At 36.0% G+C, this 12,878-nt stretch overlaps 1 protein-coding gene across 2 annotated transcripts in view; it reads left to right on the top strand.

Annotated features, from left to right (window-relative positions):
• The window catches only part of BPTF (bromodomain PHD finger transcription factor), a 3,500,764-nt gene that overhangs the window by 3,381,073 nt on the left and 106,813 nt on the right, over positions 1 to 12,878 (top strand). For both annotated transcript variants that reach the window (XM_044085088.1, XM_044085087.1), the window contains 2 exons: positions 3,761 to 4,092; positions 8,644 to 8,817. In XM_044085088.1, coding sequence (XP_043941023.1) covers positions 3,761 to 4,092; positions 8,644 to 8,817 — 506 coding nt within the window. The remainder of the gene's footprint in view (positions 1 to 3,760; positions 4,093 to 8,643; positions 8,818 to 12,878) is intronic.

The following is a 12,878-nucleotide window of genomic DNA, read 5'->3' as shown; positions in this document are numbered from 1 at the left end:
GGTAAAACAGTTTCCAAAAAGTTTACTTTACCTCAAACAACATAGGAAAGTTATTCCTCCTTCTTGGGACCTCAACTTTGTTTTTGACAAATTCACTCTTCCCCTTTTTGAACGAACAGCTTCTGCCTCTCTCAAATTCTGAATGTGGAAAAACATACTACTAGTAGCCTTACCTTAGCTAGATGACTCCACGCCCTGATGGCATCCCCTTGCTTCCTTATTTTCCATTAGGACAGAGTGTCTTTGAGGGCCAAGCTCTCCTTTATGCCTAAAGTGGTAAATGCGCTATTCCTCAATCAGGTCATTAATTCCACCACTTTTTTCATGTTCCACAGAATAAGGGAGAGAGTATCCTGCACTCACTGGATGTGCATAGACAGATCTGACTTTACCTGGACAAGACAAAGTCTATCCACTGACTTGCTGTTTGTTTCTTTCCAAGAAACCAAACTAGGTAGCCCTGTTTCAAATCAAACTTTTGCTAACTTTAGTTCTAAATCCATCTCCTGTACACTCACCATGCTAAATCTTTACCTTCACTTGTGAAAGTGTATTCTTTCTGAGCAGTGGCCTCATATGGAATCTTTTACAAAGGGTAGACTTGACAGCTATCCAAGAAGCAGCTACTTAGTTTTTGGTGCATACTTTTACCAAAAATTACAAGGCCGGTGCTTATTCTAAATCCAGATCTGCCTTCACCAGATCAGTTCTCACTGGGTTGCTTGACAGCTGTCCTATGCCTCATCCATCCACCCTTTACACTACTTAAGCTTTGAGAATCACCCAAAAGTTTGGAGTACTGCATCAGACATCTAAGGAAGGACATAGTACAGTTGCACAAGAGCTTACCATGAGAGTAGATGTTCTAGTGATATCTTTTGCAGTATTCTTTCCCACCATGCCTTTCTCCTTTCTGTCTTTGTTTACCTCTTTTCATGGACTGAGGTGGAGCCATGTTCTGCCTTCTCCCATCCTAGCTGACCAATTACTCTACTATACTCTGGTGTCTGCAGGCTTCTTGGCTTGGGGGTTTTATGGTCATACATCCATTTATGTAACCTTATGTCTGCAGGCTTACGTCATGTGTCGGATGTACGGCATGGAGGGTTTTGGCTTTGATAACTCGGCTGGGTGTCCAGGTTATGTGGCAAGATAACCCAGTAACTTGGAATGCTTCAAAAGTGATCAGTAAGACATCTGTTGTTAAGGTAAGTTCTTACACAACTGTACTTTTTCCACAAACACTCTGCTGTCTCCAATTGTTAAGACTGTTCCTTTCTGCTATATTGTTAGGAGCTACTTTTTTCTGCTGGAATGATTACATTTTTACTACTGTAGGTATTGGCTGCTTTCTCATGGCCAGGTATTTATACACAGTGTGCCCTTTAACAAATCCTACTTTGAAATACCAGTCCATCTGCTTATTTATACTTTCATGAAATTAATGTAATCTGTTCTTTTCACTTTCTCTATTACTGCAGAAAATCACAGGTTTTCTCTGCATGCCCTGTCTTCTACCTCTACTATTTTATGAAAACAGCTCTTCTTGGGAAGCCTTGTGCTCAGCCAGTTTGTTTTTGTTTTTTTTTCATTCTCTTATTTTTATAGTTTTATCAAGTCACCTGAATAGCTAGTTAAAGCTGCTCCTGTTTTTTTTTTTCAGCATTTAGTTATTTGAGCTATGTATATATTCATTTAGTGTTTCATTAATTTTAAACACCTCTTACCGCATTGGATTGCTTTTTCCTCTAAATTACTGAAAGGCATCTCATAGTGAAACTTGAACTGCTTTTTGCTGTGTAGCTGCAAGATTCTTCCCAGACAGAGTTTTCTTTTTTAATTTTCTCTCTGATTTTTTCTATGATTCTTTGCTGGCATCCAGGCAGTGTAATTACTAACCTACGACAAGATTTTACCCACACTGAGAGTTTCACTTGCCCTTTTTCCCAGTTTCTGTTTTCACACTGGGAGAGCTTAAATCATCTTGTTGATCAGTGTGCCATCATGTTCAACAAACCAGTCATTAATTATATTTGAGTCAGTAGAAGACGGATGGAATGAATGCCAAAAATGGAGAAATAGCTGCAAATACAAAGAATATTAAACAGTGTACTGTTATGCTGAGTTCTTAGTTTTTCATGCAACTTTATTTTTTCTTTGCTACTACTCCAGTGGAAACATTGGTGTATACTATGGATCTAAGTACACATATTTTAATGAAAAACTTTTATTTCACTTCTGTGGGAGAGCAGACTTCTTTCTGAATACTCCATCAGCTTTCTGGAGGAGGTTATACCGACATGGTACATGGTTAATTCACTTGAGACGCATCCACTTCTGATGAATGCTATGATTTAAGACCTTAAAAATGTATCTGAGTATTGTAACCAAATGTGTGAACTTTTTCGTCTTAGCTGTATTGTAGACCCTGCTTTTCTAGCAGTGAGTTCCACTCTCCTAGGTGTTTTCTGAAAATGTAGTGATTAGTGTTGAGAGCTTTTTAGGAAGATTTGTGTTCAAGAGTTCACCACCATATGTGAAAATTTGAAGAGCCAAAATTAAAGGGAATGCAAATCTGGGGCTGTAAAGGAAGAGTATTTGCATTTAGGCACCATGACTCCAAGGATCTATCCTACAAAAATCCCTGATGACAAGCTCTTTTACCCACTTAACTGTATTTTGAAGTAATTATATTCATCTTGGCTGATTAAGAATAGATTGATCCTCTTAAATTAGAACCAGATTTATTCTCATAGTATAGGGTGGTGGAGATTCATTACATCCATCCTGTCTAAAATGTTGTGTTGAAGAGAATTTCATATTGCAGGAGGTAGTAAAACATCATATTGTCATTCATTGTCTTGCATGAAAAGATGTGTTGCTTTGTTTTTACACCAGTGTTACGTCTGCTAATCTGCAGAGGACAAGAACATATCCATACTGTTTCATAGCTTGCATTTTGTAAGTGAATGTTCTGTATGGAACAATTTTCTTTACCTTAGAGATCCCAGCTAAGTAGTAACAGTCCCAAGGGAAAAAAGTCCTGGCTTTTAAGTTTTCATGACGTTAATTAGAAAGTATTTTCCTACAATTCCCAAATATTTTGTAAGGACTAGAACTGGAAGAATCCAAAGTGTGTCCTGCTTTATGAATGTATAGATACCCACCATAAACATTCCAATAGGATGTTATGACTTTTTTGTTGTCAAAGAGATGCAGTTATTTCACCCAACTTATATAAGAACTCTCTATATGTAGCCAGTAATCTCATAGCCCACCTATAGTCTCTACATTTTATTTATTTAGCTTAGCTGTTAATCCAGTAAACCCAATAGGCATAACTGCCTCTTTTCATATGCAGTGTGGGAGCATATCCCTGGTCAAGTAACTTGCTTAAAATAATACAGCAGGCAAATGGAAACTGAGGGGCTCAAATCCAGGACTTTAAGTTGAAGCTCATTACCTTCTCATGGCCTTAATCTTGTTTTACAAACTTGCAGACTGTGTAGGTGGAGGTAATGCAGTTTACATTCACAGAATACCTGGCATACTTGGCATGCATGTAAAAATGTGATTGGTGAATAGTAGAATGGTATGCAGAGTTTAATCGTAATAGTTGCTCCACATCTTGTTTTTTTTTTTTTCAGTCATCTAGTCATTCCTTGAAAGAATCGGGTGTAGGTGATCTTTGATCCCTGTATAACTACTTTTTTAAAACTGCTTTCATATTGTTGCATTTGTTATTTTTGATTAATTTTAGGATGACTTGTGGAAAGACCTAGACAGAATAAAGAGGGAAAAAGAGAAAGAAAAAGAACGTGAAAAAGAAAAAGAGCAGGCAGCAGCCGCTGCAGCAGAGGCGGCAGCAGCTACAGCCGCAGCAATTGCTGTAGCAGCACAGTCACCTCCTGCTACAGCAGTGCCCACAGTACAAACGGTAACATCAGCTGCTTTTAAAAGAAAACGGGAGGATGAGAAGGAGTCCCCAACCTCCAAATCCAAGAAAAAGAAAATGATTACAACTACCTCAAAAGAATCCAAGAAAGACACAAAGCTTTACTGTATATGCAAGACACCATATGATGAATCAAAGTAAGTAATGTGGTGGTTTATTGTTCTTTAATAAACAGAAAATAGATTTAAATTAGCACATGTAATATTTCCTAGTTTTAAAATGAAAAGGTTATTGTTTTTTTTTTTGCTTTTTGCTTTCATTTTAATCAAAAATGAACCTGTTTATTCCTAGTGCAGAAGTACTGTGTGCTCAACAAATAATGAACTTTAAAAATAGATAAGTCAGTATGGTGTGCTGTACCTGTATGCATACTGTTGAGTATTAGTACTGTGCTAAAGCAAGTATGTTTTCATAAAGAAGCAGTGGTTGCTGTAACTCTTGCAGCATGTAAAATGTACATCATATATAGAGCATAAAAAAGGTTCGTAGTTCCAGTTATGAGACTGCTTTCATTGGAAATGCAACAGATATGTTTAAAGCTTAGCCTAATGTGGCTTCTTAAATGTGCACACATTTGCAGTGCTTTAAGCTGAAATAATGCAATGCCTTATTTGTAAAATTACCAAACCAACGAAGAAAGTCAAAATCCAACTGTAGGCACTGCAGCAAAAAGCAACCAGACACCAAACTAGCGTGTTCGTTCAAATTTAATCCAGCTGAACTTCATCAGAAATGAATACATCCATTCACAAACAAATTAAATATAAAATTCAAAAGTCACATGATGTAACAACTCCAATAAAAAATGAGTTAATTTTAAAGAAATATATAACCCTGAATTGTTATAAACAAAGAAATACATGAAAATCACATTAGTGCATGTAACCAAATAATAATATAAAAAACATATAAATAGGTCTCAGATATTCTGATATATCATAATCTTTGTCCTTGTAAAAAGCACTTAATATTAACCATTTTGTTGAGACCTGGAAACTGATCTGCCACTAATAAAATTTGCCAAAGACTTTCCCGACATTCTAAAATAGTTTCGTAATCACCATTGAACAAACTTGCGTCAACCTGCTCCATGACAAAAAAATTTAAATTTCTTAAAATCAGCACAAATCATTGAATGTCTGGTCAATGCACTGGGAACATCTTTTTTCCTTGTGAATAGTGTGTGCTCATAAATCCTCTTATTATTTAATGATCTAATAGTTTTGTCTACGTAAAAATTTGCACATGAATTACAAACAGCTGTGTACACTACATTTTTGGTGTCACATGTGTAGTGATCCTTGGACCCAAATGTCCTAGTGATGTATTGAACTTAATAGAAGATGAACACATAATAAATCTACACTGTCGACACTGACCACATGAATAAGTGCAGTACTTGTACCTCTTCAAAATTGTCTTGATGTTCACTGTCTTTTTGTAAGTAATACTACTAATATTTTTGGACAAGTCAGCAATCCTTTTCATGGTGGAACGAGAACTTTATTTCCGGTACAAGTAAGTGCACAAAATGCTGACTGTTCTACTGACAGTATTAATAGTTGTAAGAATTATGTTTTTCTGCTTGAAAACTGGCCATGAACACGGTTTCATTGCAGTTAGAAATATTCTATTTGGAGGAAAACATTACTTTGGGATGTGTTCCTCTTGGTTTGCAGTTTTACAAATTCCCTAATTGCATATAACAAGGTGACTTTTTGTGCAAGCAGCTAGTAGAACTTTTTAACAATACTGGGCTGACTTTTATGCATTTGCTTGTTCAACAGTACAGAGTTGAACTGGACAAATTAAGATCTAAAATGGAGATGCTCGATGTCAAAGTTTAGGACATCTGATGTGTTTTCTTTTTTTCAACATTATATCATTGCATTTCTGCGAAAGTAGGTAGGCACAGCACTTCCGTTATTAATCGGAAGCAAGGTAAACTTAAAAGAGATCTTGCTGCTTACCAAAACAACTTTTTGTCTACAGGCAGTTTTTAAATGCAGCAGGAAGTATCCTACCAAGCATTGTCCTTTTAATTTGTAGACATTCCCAAGACAGAGAAGTTCAAGCAAGAAGGGCTCTTTAAGAAGACTGTGGAGCAGCAATAGAGATCAGAGCCAATAGTATAATAGTTGTAGTAGGGGAAGTAACAGATCCTCTTCCAATCAGGAGGGATCTACTTAGATGTAACTGTGTCACCTCACCCTTTCTTTCCCATCTGTGAGAAAGTCTGTCTCATTTCAAAGACAATTGGTTCAACTTAAGTACAGCTCTTTTTGTAAGGAAATTCATTCCCTTGGGCTACAAGGGAGAAATCAAGGCCTTCCTACCCTTGCTGAGGATTTCACCAGATCATCAACTTAGCACTACTGTTTTTTTTCAGCAGTTATTATACATGGGGTCACAAAAAGTGCTCCTCTAGCAGAACAAGACAGAGGTTTCTGTTCATGAAACTTTGTGGCCCAAAAGTTACAGGCCCTGAAGACTAGTTTGAGACGACTTAAAATTAAACAAATTACTGTGAGTAAAATGTTCAAAATGTTAATCTGTTAAGCCCACCTTCCCATGCTGATTCAAGATATACTAGTAATAAACCTGAATATGAATTTCATTTCATACTGCCTTGAGGAGCAGAAAGAGTTTCGCTCACTTTTAGAGAAATGGATCATTGCCATTTCAATTCTTTGTCCTATGGGCTTTCTGCTTCTCTCAGGGTGTTCACCAAATACTTATCCGCACATCAGAACATAAGGGATCCTTATGTGCCATTGTCTGGCTGACCGCCTTTTACACCCTCTTTGCTGGAGGAGCTCCATATCTCCTAGCAGTATACCATCCAATATTTAACCAACCTGAGTATTTTCCTTGAGTGTTAAAAAGTCCAGCTTGACACCACCCTCTCCAAGTATCTTCATGGAGTAGTACTGGACACCAGATGAGACAGACTGTGTGCAGATTTCAGTTTTGCTTGGGAGCCAAGAATCCTGAATGTGATGTCAGACACCACAACTTTGATATGGTACATCAGCAAGCAGAGAGGTACATATTGATGTTCTTCCATGATCACTGTTGTTATCTGATGGGATATCCTGCCAGCATACCAAAGACTGCTTTTTTAATGCTTCCAACACAGTAAGTGGGTTCGTAGTACCAAAAATCAAAGCTTTCAAGTCAACACTTTGCCTTTTTTGTCAGTCTTGACCCCCTTTGAGAATGCCTCTCCATTTTGATGGTGCACATTCTGCATTAGACTGGAAGACCCATCACCAGGAAGTACTATCTGGCAAAATGGAGAAGGTCTTTGTATGATGTACTAGTACATTAACCAGATATTATCTACTTTAGAACCTTTATTTGTATTTCTGAAGTATCTTTTTCAAATATGTGGGACCCATAGTTTTGGGTCTCACCACTGTGATAAGAAGACATTTTGTCTGGAAAGCAGGGCAGATCAGCATGTAAGCAGACCTCTTCAAAATGCCTAGATGGTTTCATTACTTTGTTGTGATCACCTTAACTGAGAAATTAGAAAGGCATGTGGAAACTTGCTCTGTTTGATCATCTCGTATTTTAGCCTTCTTTAAGATTGTTTCATCTAGGAATATTTGTGAGGCGCCTACCTGGATGACCATTTATACATTTTTCAAGCACTATAAGCTACATATACAGTCATGAAGTATGACAGGTTTTGCCACAGTTGTTCTGCATGGTATTGCTGAGATCATTACCTTTGTTTTTGCCTGTGTCTTTGTATAAAACATATTGTAGCAGTGATCATCACAGGAGAACAGAAGACTGTAGAAGAGTTTATCAGGAGGAGGAAGGATCAGCAGTCTGCTTTACTAAAGGATGAAAAATACAGATTGCAGTTTGAGAGGGTGAAGGACAGGGAAAATGAGAGATGAAGACAAAAAGTCTTCGCACATTCCTTTTACCAAAACTTAAATCTTAAGGGTGTGTATTGTGGTATAACAAGTTTACTTAAAAAAAATAAATAACAACTTACTGATGTCATTACTAGTAAGACAGATTTGATGCCCCTTTAAACTCCACCCCATATTCAGTGATGGTAGATATATGTGTGGGGAAAAATCCTGTACTTAAAATGTGCATTTGTATTTATTCAGTAATGTTTGTTTTGGTGCATAAATATTTTTTTTTCATTCTGAAGCATTTTACTGTTTTAATTGAAATGTTATGTAATTTTGGTGTGTACCAACTGTCTTGGAAAATAATAGTGTTTTCAGAGCAGTAAGAATAGTTTACTGCTGCCAAATACTATGTTATACATACATTTGTAAATAACAGCAAACCTCAAAACTTTGGTCTCCCCACCAATACATTTGTGAAGGTTCAGAATTTGCTGCTGCCAGAGGAGATGATAAAAGTCTCTTTTGCTTAGTCACACAGACTCTTCGAACCATTTTCAGTCATGTTCGTAAGTTGCTGCCAGCAGTAAGGGGTAGTTATGAAGGGAGAACTGAAGTAGAGGAAGGATCAGGGTTCTTCAGAGAGTAACTAAGAGGATTGAGGAATATTTGAAACTCTTCACTGGTGATCTTTTAAGTAGAAAGTATCACAGCATTTGAAAGATTTATGACATTGGTGTTGATATTTTACAGTATAGAATGACCTTACTGAGTGTAACATATGCTATTTCTTCTTTTTTGTTAATGCAATAGATTTTATATTGGCTGTGATCTGTGTACGAACTGGTATCATGGAGACTGTGTTGGTATCACAGAAAAGGAAGCAAAGAAGATGGATGTTTACATCTGTAATGATTGTAAACGAGCACAGGAAGGCAGCAGTGAAGAATTGTACTGTATCTGTAGGACTCCATACGATGATACTCAGTGAGTATTACTGGAGCAATTTTCTTAACTGTGTTTGTGTGAGAGTAAGAGAGACACTAGATGTCAGTTAACAATTTACACGAATGAAGTTAAAAAGTATTCTGCTGTGCTTTTGCATGGTTCCATAAAGCTGTGCTTTGTCTTTATCCTGTAAAATCTTTGTTCTGCATATAGTAACTATTTTGGATTTCTTCAGTGATAGGTTCATATCTCCTCCTGAGGTGGATGGATGGTCGTCATTTTTTATTCTTGAAGTTCATATTTGCCCATTATATTTGATTCAGAAGCCGACAAACTCTGCAGATAGTAGTAACTGTTACCATCCTTGAGATTTCTGTAAGTTGGCATGTGGTAGCCTCAATTCTACTCCTGAGCATTTTCGATTTACAGTCTAGGAAGGCAGAATGGTGCACTAATTAATTTTGTTGTTTCACAGCATGTGTTTGAATGGGTTTACAAGAAGAGTTTTGGTTTCCTTCCACATCTCACATACTTGCTGATGCTTTAAATTAGCATAGACAGTAATGTTTTTAGAGCAGTGGTGCACAGCCTTTTTGTGGGGAGGGCCACTGCACGAATTCTTAAAGCATCTGCGGGCCACCTCAAAACATAGTAAGTCGTTATGAGTTAAAAATAGGTACAGGTGACTGTCATTTTTACTTGACAGCAGTTATGAAATTGCCTGTTTTCTACATCAACTTTGCATTTAACCTTATTCTGACTTGCAGCCATGACTTATTACAAACTCTTGCAGAAAGTTACTACTGTTTACAGACTATAAGTTATAAACAACAAAGAATAGTTACTTCTGCAGCTAAAATTAGAGGTGTGTGCAACTGGATTCAATTAAGTAAGTAAGCACGTGCTGGAAAGTTTGTGTGAATGGAGTAAGGCATAGAGCATTTTTTCACTTTTTTAAACATTTTTGGTTACTCTCTGGAGGCCGGATGGTGTTGTGCCAAGGGCCGGATTTGGCCCTGGGGCCGGACGTTGTGCACCACTGTTTTAGAGGCTTACATTAACATTGGCATTGATGTTTACTGGCTTTTATGTTAAACTTTTTATTTAGTGTTCTCAATACTGAACCCTTCATACTGTGTGTTTCTTGAGTTTGACAAACTTTATTGAAGGCATTTCATGGTTAAATTGGCAGTTCTTTAAATTATCCCTAGGCATATGCACTTTGTATGTGAGTGTATGTGTGCACATTTACCATTCCTGTGATAGGTTTGCATCCCAGTCAGGATTAGTTTTTATCTATAAAACCTTTGCCTGATGGGACAGGCTCCAATTCCCACCATGACCTTGAGTAGGATTAAGCATGTTTTGAAAAATGAGAGTTTTTCAGCAACAGTTAATCATAACATTTATTTCTTTGAAGAGTATCTTCAGTGGATCTTCTGTATTGTCAGTCGCCTGTTTTTTCAGACTAGTTAACAAAACCCTCCAGTTCTCTCCAAAGATAACCAGGCTTGTAATTAAAAACTTGATCACCAGTTCCTGCCCAAAAGTGGACAGGACATTATTTCTCATCATTCTGTTATTAAGCATGTGTTTGTAATTTCTGAACCCTTCAGAAAAACTTAGTGATTCTGTATTAGTGTGTAGGCATTTTTAAGTAAAAAGGAAAAAGTGAAGTTTATTGTGTTGTGTTCTACAGTTTAGAATGTAAGACTATGTTGACAACTGGAGATTAAGAAATCCATAGAAACACTGTGTAATCAGCCGTGCAGTTAAGTGTTGTTAACTGCAGAAGGTAAATGCTTTTTTGTTTGACTTGTTGCACCAAGGATATATTACATTAGACCCGTTTGAGTTCCTTATGGTTGAAGAGCCACAATTAGGTTACTTATTTGGGATTCCCAAATTACATAAGAATTTAGAGCAACCCCCTTTCAGGCCTATCCTGTCTGCACCTTTTAATAAAACATTTAAAATTTCTACATATTTAAATTGTGTTAAACCCCATAGTACAGACCAGTAATTGTTACTTAAAAGACTCATGGATGTTTTTGGATGAACTTAAAAATTATTTTTTCACTGATAATGAAACTATGCTGTGTACTATAGACATTAGCTCTGTATACACCTCTATCAATCAAGTAGAGGGTATAGAATTTGTTAGGTTATTTTTGAGCAAGTATTGTAGAGAATGGGGACATGACATATCCATATTTCTCAGTTGTTGGACATTTATTGATTTGTTTGTTTGCCATGTGTTAACTGGGTTAGTCCAGCTGAGCCATTTGCCCATTTTCAGTGGAGACCCGAGGAGAAAAGCTCCAGAGATACAAAACTTACAATAAAATATATTAGAATTTAACATTGTTTGTAGGGATAGAGAAAAAAAAAAGAAAAATTGTGATAAGTATACAGTAAAATGTACAGTGAAACCAAGTACATACAAAATAAAGTTTAACAGCTTAGTTCAGGTATCATGTTCAGTCATGAGATCTAGTATTTACAGAATAATGTAATAACAACTTAGTATAGTTTTGCGCCTAATTCTCAGTTCAGCTGTTAATCATTAAATTAGAGGTACCGAATGAGTTAAAAGTGTGTGCATAGTCAAGTTTAACAGTTATTTTAACTGAGTTATTTTACTCCGATATCCCCGTTTATTGTTAAATTGGACTTTAGAGGATATTGTTTAAGACTTTGACAGGTTGAAAAACATAGATTTGGTAGAAGTTGTGGAAGGAAGAGGTGCTTGAGTTCATGGGGGAGTATGGCAAGAACAGGTTTTGGTGTTCAGGAGGTAGTTTTTAACTTCAGATTTGAATTTAGTGGTACTTGTGATGTTGCATATGTGAAGGGGTAGCCTATTCCAGGCATGGGAGACAGACATAGTGTTGAAAAACTTTTTTTTCATGTTTAATAGTAATGTATTTCAACAAAAAGTGGGGTAGACATGGGAGCCCAAGTAGCTCCCATGTTTACAAATTTAGTCCTATATTGGTGGGAACAGGAGTTTCTGGCTAAGATTCCACTTTTCAACTATCTATGCTTCTACAGAAGATACATAGATTATTTGTTTTTCATCTGGACAAGTGATATAGTAACAGTACATGAATGTTTGCAACAAGTCAGTGATAATGTGAGATGGCTTAATTTTGTACCGAGCGATATGGGAAAGTCAGTCCATTTTTTGGATGTAATAATTAGCTTAAATATTCAAGAGAAAAAGTTTTCCAGTAACATTTTTAGGAAGAGTACGTTTACCAACAGTTATTTGCATTATGACAATTTCAAACTCTTTACCAAGACAGCAAACACGGATGGTAACTCTCACCACTTCCAGAGACCAAACTTGCACCAACGGACTTAAAACAATCTTTTATTCACCAACAAAATATAAACCATGAACGCTTTAATAAAACTCACACATAGACTTCATCAGATAACACAATGCATCACTTCCAATACCCTCTTATAATCATACTAATTGATTAATTAGTCTTTCAATTACATCTAATTAATATCTAAAGCACCCCAATGTCTTTTATCCATGATAATGTTTTATCATTAAATAAAGTGCATATAAAGTGCATATAATATATATTGGAAAATCAATGTATATAAATACTAAATATATATAGAATGAATGCATGAAAAAATTTTTTAAAAATAAAAAACACATTATGCAACCACTAGGAATAAATATGCTAATAGTTATAAATATAAATATAAATAAACACATTCTATAAATATATTAAAAACATTAAAAACTGTTTTTTAAAAATAAAACCATCCCTTTGTTCATCCAACAAATTAGGAACTACATAGATTATATATCAATGTGGAAGAACATTATAAATTCATGATGTAAATAAATATTATTATAAACAGACTGGTAAAAATTCTTTCAAAATATTTTAAACATACAATTCATGTAACAAAAAGAATGTGATGGTGACCTCTGGTGGCCAAGCCAAGTATAAAGCATATATATTTTTCTCATAACTTGGCTGCTCTCAATTTTAACAAAGGTAATATAGAGATGCTATCGTTTAAACCAGGCCACTTATCTGCATTTAATGCCACTTGCCACCATAGCTCTC

The sequence above is a fragment of the Protopterus annectens genome, chromosome 10.part0 (assembly GCF_019279795.1).
Source record: "Protopterus annectens isolate FY-2018-M chromosome 10.part0, PAN1.0, whole genome shotgun sequence".
Taxonomy (NCBI): Eukaryota; Metazoa; Chordata; order Ceratodontiformes; family Protopteridae; genus Protopterus; species Protopterus annectens.
The sequence above is the reverse complement of the archived record's forward strand: the minus strand, read 5'-3'. Positions and strand labels throughout refer to the sequence as shown.